Source organism: Thunnus thynnus, chromosome 3 (genome assembly GCF_963924715.1).
Source record: "Thunnus thynnus chromosome 3, fThuThy2.1, whole genome shotgun sequence".
In the NCBI taxonomy this organism is placed as follows: Eukaryota; Metazoa; Chordata; class Actinopteri; order Scombriformes; family Scombridae; genus Thunnus; species Thunnus thynnus.
Genome location: NC_089519.1, coordinates 18,007,993 through 18,014,960, shown reverse-complemented (window position 1 = coordinate 18,014,960; position 6,968 = coordinate 18,007,993). Strand labels below are relative to the sequence as shown.

Here is a 6,968-nt window from a genome sequence, read left to right as displayed (position 1 = left end):
CTTTCTATTATGAACTTTGGATCCATGGAGGTTTTATGTTTGTAAAACTTTCCTTAAGCTGAGAAAAGCGATTTAAAAATCTGTGACGTCATCACAATGTAAAGTCTATGGGCCAAGCAGGAGCTTGCGGGTGGGGCCAGCGGGGGAAACACTACTGCGCATATTCAGTGGGCATATTCGCGGAAGCAAACCCGGAAGCTAGAAACTTTTTTTGCCGTATGTGCCAGGCGAGCAATTTCTATAGGACTGAATGGGCGCCATTTTTAGTCCGGTATCCAGCTCTTATAATACATCCATGTTCATGTGCCACTGAGCAACTTTCATAGGAATGAACGACGCAGTTCTCTTTATTTTGTATATATGGGTCTCTGTTAATTAAAGAGTAATGTCTAGACCTGCTCTATGTGAAATGTGCCCTGAGATTACTTCGATAGTGATTTGGTGCTATATAAATAAAATTGACGTGATTTTAATTGACTTTCTTTTTTCTGTATTTCTTTTGCTCTTAATAATCTTAAGAAAATGTGTACATTTAAGTTTTATTACCATCATGTCTATGATACATGGAGACCTCTGCAGTATGTGTCCTGTATTACATCCTGTTATTAACTCCTACCAGTTCCACTTTGATGGTGGTAGAATTGGTAGAGAGGAGGACTGTAGATGTTTCAGGTTAGGTCACTGGTTCAAACCCGACTCAAAGGAGCTTATTAAAAATATTAGAAAATGTTCTGATTGAAAAAGCTTTTGCCTGCAGGGGGCGCTGTGGTATTAGGAGGACACCACAGGCGCAAACACTGGTGTGTCCTCATCTCCTTATTAACTCTCCACTACCTAGCAGATGCGTTCTCTTTAGTCTTTTCTGTTTGTTTGCCATTATGTTTTTTCTGTGATTTATTTGCTCTCAGTTAACGAATGGCTAATATTATTTATCTTTACATTGACAAATCCAGTTAATTGCACATAACGTCTAATTTATAAACAATAATTGGTTCGTTGGTGTAAAATAAAAATAATAAAATAAATAACTTTTTGGTGAAAACCATGATGGAAGAATATACACAAAGTCCTCATGCAAACTTTGAAAGTAGCCTTAAATATACAGATATTAAAATACTTTAAAGAGTTTATATTATTTATTTATTATTTAGGCTACACCTATAAACCAGTCTTTTATTTCATTCAAATTTAATAAAAAAGAAAGCTAAAATAGCAACTTTGTTTCCAAAATGAGATATCCACTCACTGAAAAATATGAGCCCTTGCTAATGCTGTATTATAAGTGTACTTCTGACAGGAAAATAAGACAAACTGTAAATCCTTTCAAAATCAATTACAAACACACATTTTAATAATTGTATTCCATTCCTGGAGGCTACATGATGCACAAAAGAGACACAGTCCAGTTCATCTCATCCATGTTTTAGTGAAAATAGATGAAAATACATCTTAAATTTCTAGTCTTGTTTCCAGAAGAGGATTAGGCCACATAGTATGTAATAAAAGTGACTTTAAGAACAGTAACAGCCCGTGCTGCTTTGCCTAACGCGATTCTTTAATCTTAACATAATGTTTTACAGCTTTCAGAACAGACTAAGTGCAGATGGGTAAAACATGATTTGGACAGCATACCTGAACTAACTCTACATCAGTGTGAGTAATATTGATCAAATCAGCCTTCTAATTCTTCATTGTCATTTAGGAATGAGATGAATGAGGAATGAGTACTATCAGAAACAATGGTGTCCTTCACAAGAAGCTCATGACGGTTCCTTTCTTTCCGACCTGGTGAGGCTGCAGCGCGTGAAACTGAATAACGATCCTGTGAATTAAAAAGTCAAAAAAATCATTTACTCATTTCTGCATTCATTCAAATATGAAAATAACACAATTTGGAGGATAATACTGCAGCTTTTCAATAAGTCTCTCTTTAAAGGATTATGGAATGCTACTCTAATAGCAGAATTTAATTTGCACTGAGTGAATCTGTAGTGTCATGGATGTTATCGTATGTTGTAGCTTTAACTGGGACAGTCTATTCTGCACCACACTGACTTCTGGTGATCTACAAAAAAGTGTAGCCAAATTATCAAAGAATGATAAGAGCAGGACAAGGTCACATATTGTACTTGGTGAATTGAAGTCAAGCTGAAACATAGCATTTCATCACATCATTGTGTCACATAAAGAAGTGTCTGAGATTGCTCTGATTTCTTGTTGTTAATTGCACGGATCATCCCAAGCACGATAAAATGGGTTAGGATGTTTCATGCTGGCAGCAGGGAACAACAGTCTGGCTCAGATACCATACTGTAGATAACCCCCATACAATACAGACAGAGTGGGGCTAAAAGAGATAACTCAGAGTTGTGTTTCTACTGTAAGGACCTGGTCAGAACAGCATTTACAGTATATGTAACAGCAAAATGTTAGCTCAAAATCTGTTCACTTTAATTAAACAGCTGTGATCAGTGGATTCTTTCCAGGACGTGAAATACTGTACATCTCTGTTGTGGTTTCATAAAGAGTTCAACTTTGGACATGCAAATTTGCACCATTGACCAATTGAAAACCATCTCTTGACAGTGCTGACCTTTGAGGCAACAGAGAGCAGGGGATTGGACTCCCCTACTCTCTGATGATTATAGCAGGTGTATAAACTCCTCCACAAAATAGACACAGCATGGTCTGCTCTGTTAGCCATTAGATAGGATTGGATGGTTCAAATGTGTCCTTGATTTCTTGAATGTGTAACTGTCTGTCTTAGCAACCAAGCTAGCTAGTTGGCTAACTGTTAACAAGCAGCTAGTGTTGCGAGTTATTTTGGCTTGCTAGTGCCAACTTGTTTATCATTAGCCCCCCAGCCAAACTAGTTTACCAGCTAGCCCCACAAATAGTAACAATGTCAAGTCCAACACCCCCTATTACACAAAAACTTTCAAATTAATTTCACTATGTCACATTCTGGTCCAACCAGTCGCTAACAATAAATTACACCTGCTAACAACTGACAGGAAGAGTCAAACCACTATATGCAGTAATACAACTTGCCCGAAGTGAATATAGCCAGGCAGCTTGAAGGGGTTGTTCAATCAGTTTAATTATTTAGTATATCAACAGTCACAAGTCTTTCTTTATCTTTGTTTTGTCATTATTGTTCTGATTGAATACTTGAACTAGCCAGCCTCTGTATTTACTTGTACTTTATCTATGTGTTTATGTACAGTTATATACATGGAATGCATTTGCAAGACATACAGAAAACAGATGCCTCATTTTTTAATTCAGAAAGTCAAATGAAATTGTGCATGGAAGTAGTAATACCAATGGTATAGAAACAGTGAAGTTTGAGATTCAGTGCAGGCCAAAACAACTCAGAGATTGTACCTGTACTTCAGTGTGAACCTCATTTGTTACGTAAGCTGATGGTATATAAATGCTGGCAGAAGCAATGACCACCAAAGTGCTCACCTGTCTTCGGTCAGACCAAGTTCTCTGGTCAGAAACTCAAAGATCTTGGCACTGTGTTCCTTATTCTTGTCAGCAGTGTCGGTCACACCTATAGCGGACACCGACAGCATCACACACGGAGAGCAAGAGCCAGCTATCAGAATTGGCAGCCCGGGCTTCACCACCAAGTTCATCCTCTGAAAGACAATAAACAGAACCAACATTAGGGAGTGTAAAGCAGTCAAATATGGATCATCATAACTGTTGTGAATTCTGGAATGAACCCTCATGCTGGCTGGATGTCAGCTCCTGGTGGACAGAATACCTACTACAATTTGACCTACTTCTTTCCCCTGCTTGATGGACAAATTACAAACAGGTGGGCTTACAGCCACTACATAAGGCCCACACTCACTGCTTTTACAGAGAATGTAAGCATGTCATGTTTACCTGTATTTAGTTGCATTTTCTTTTAATCTGTTGTAATGATACTTTGAGTTATAGATTATTAATTGCAATTCAATGGGTAATAGTTTGATTTAGTATTTGGCTTGTATTACTAATTTTAGATTATGTACTGTTTGCAATGTGGAAACCCTGGTTCGGATGGACAATAAAGCTTCAAATTCTGCAATCTCTCTCAACGTCTCTTTGATTTCAGAACCTTAGGCAGTCAGCTTCTCAAGAAGAATCAGCAGCATATAACACAACACTGGACCATTTTGTAGACAGTTTGATGTTGGATATTCAGACAGGCCAGGTTCATCCTAATTAAGTCTTGAGTGAGATCATCAATCCCAACCCACGCTTTTTTTCCCATAATATGTTACAAATACACAACCACCCTCTGGCACATACTTACTATTAATTTAAAAAACTTGGCAAGATTGGTTAACTTTGTAATATTTGTAGTATCTAATGATTTATCAAATGTGCAGTTGCTGGTGCTGATCCTATAGTATCTTTTGTGTTGAACAGCTATTAGACAGCTATTGATGAAAAACTCTCTAACAGCTCATTGTGCCATATAAGCATATTTATCTAAAAACTGGAGGTTGTGCATGTGGTGGGAGATGAAAAACAAGTCTCTGACAAAAGCAGAGTGGGAAATTAGCACCAGCCACCAGGCAAATGCTGGTAAAATATGAAAGTGGCTAGTAGATTTCAGACACAAAATAATGATTTACTATTGAGTGGCCAGTGAATTTGAACATCTCCTTGTCAGTGGCTGGTAGATGTTCACATTTTAAAAAGTTAATATCTTAATAAACCGGTCCCTGAGATTTTTCCATCACCTTTTATATTCATCCTCTAAATAAGTGGAGAAAATGTGATAAGTTTTCTGTAACAACAAAATATTTTTTATGACAATTATACCTCATTACCTCAATTAAGAAACTTTTATAGGTATGTAGCGCTATTGAGGGGGAACACGTAACAAACCTAAGCTGTTTACCCATATTGCCTACCTACAACAAGCTACGTAACTATTAAAACACATCTGACATGCCTACTTGGATGGAAACCTGTTTCCAAGATAGGGCTTTCCACCCGAGGTCTCGATACGAACGCAAAGTTCAAAGTTAAATTAGGTTGAACTAGGTTGAACTTTGCACCGGCTCCGTGCAGGCTCGCGTGTCAGCCGTCTCACGGGCGTAAACGCGTTTTTATTTCCTCCGTTTTACGCGTGTCACTACAGTCACTACGGTCAAACAGCTGCATAACTTTCTTTCTGTTTTTCCTTCTTCCAACTTTATTGATAACAGTAGAACTCAACAGCTTAAAGAACAAAAAGAGAGGACAGTGCCAGGGAATTCGATTATGACATAAAAAAAAAAAACATTCTGAAAAGGGATTGCGCAAGAAGCTTTTTACATTCACTAAAAGCAAAATAACGCATTGGACAATAAATAAATAAATAAATAAAGGGGCACAGGTTAATAATTGATAATAATCTTTGCTGCTTTTCTATTTGTCATCTTGACTATAGAGTTGTAATAGAGGCTAATATCAATTATAAATAAGGTAAAGGTTTTCTATTGGTCCATTCATTTTATGTATTTTATGGAATTTGCCTAAAATTATAAACAGTTGGATTAAAAAGCTAACATTTTGTCAGTTGAGTTATTTTTTAAAATAAATGAAGATATCACTTCCAGAAAGCATGACTATTTGACCTGTTTTTATAAATGGAAAGTTTTCCAAGTCTGCATAGCTTTCAATGAGAGCATATCTGTTGCGTGTGACGTGCGAGTGAAAAACGCGTCTTACACGCTTGCTGTCTAGATACGGGGTAGCCGTACACAGCTTTGACATTGAACATTGCTAGAACTAGAAATGTAACACTCACGTCCTCTGGTTTTCCCAGAGCAGCCGCGGTGCACGAGCACAGCTTCTTCAGGAACTCCTCGGAGAAAGCGCTGACTCCTAAATTACTCTGTATGTCGATGAAAGGCATCTTGATGACAATGCTTGAGTGAAGTCTCTTGCGACGACTGGACACATGGGGTACGTCTCAAGTCTTTTATTTAATGGCTCCTCGCTCCTCGCCTGAACCGGAAGTTATTCCTGATGCGCCATTTTGACGAGCGTCTCAAGTCTCTTATTTTGCTCGGAGGAGCGAGGAGCGAGGAGGGATCTCTGAGGAGCGAGGAGCGAGGAAACATGAGAGAAGCCTTCACGGAAGTCTTTTACCAGCCGACACGCCCCCTTATTGGATATCAGTTATTGATTGTACGCCACACCTTATCTGGCTGATCTGATACATCATTGCAGTTTCATACCGAAGTGGAGACAGATTATAGATTCAATTTAAATGTATCACTCCCAAGCTTTACTTGTTTTCTGATTCATCATATGGTATTAATTGTCGACCTGATCAACAAAAGAACCATTAACAACTTTCTTCATGTATTAGAAAGATTTTTCTTTTCATGATCTATTATTTCATCAATTTCTTGCTTACAGACAGTCTTCCTGACTTTAATTTTATCCATAATAAAATTAAAGTTAAAGTTAAACACATTTATATTTTACATCATTTATCGTCATTTTCATTCAGTCACATGTGAGGCTGAAAATTCCTGAGCATCGAAGCCTACTTTTCCGATTTAAATTTCAAAATGCGTGCCGTGCATTGGAATGAGCTTTCAGTTAAAGTTGTGTTCATCTGGTTCGCTTTTTCCTTTAACCATTTATTACATTAGCTGCTACTTTAATATCTTGGCATTCTGTAGTGAAATGTTAATATATAACATACCATTTGCATTTTAATCATTTTAATGGTTGCTGAATTTGCGTTTAAAGCAGAATCTTGTTTTTTGTCATGAAGTAAAACCTTTCACAGACACAGTGAAAACAGCCATTAATAATGCATTGATTACCAAGGAAGGGACGATCAGTTTTTTGGATCGAAGATGAATTGAAATATTTTGAACCTGTATACAGATTTATTTTGAAACCAAAACCGGATGTAGCCAACCGCTGGGAGCTTGACGCAGCTACTAGCCAATATTTGT

The 6,968-nt window shown here is 37.5% G+C and overlaps 1 protein-coding gene across 1 annotated transcript; it reads right to left on the bottom strand.

Moving 5' to 3' along the window:
- Positions 1–1,329: 1,329 nt before the first annotated feature.
- On the bottom strand, positions 1,330–6,077 carry ddt (D-dopachrome tautomerase). Its single transcript, XM_067584525.1, has 3 exons — positions 5,801–6,077; positions 3,472–3,647; positions 1,330–1,822 (listed from the first exon to the last, which is right to left on the bottom strand). Exons 1-3 carry the CDS (start codon positions 5,906–5,908, stop codon positions 1,750–1,752), a joined length of 357 nt encoding a protein of 118 aa, XP_067440626.1. The 5' UTR covers positions 5,909–6,077; the 3' UTR covers positions 1,330–1,749.
- Positions 6,078–6,968: the final 891 nt, after the last annotated feature.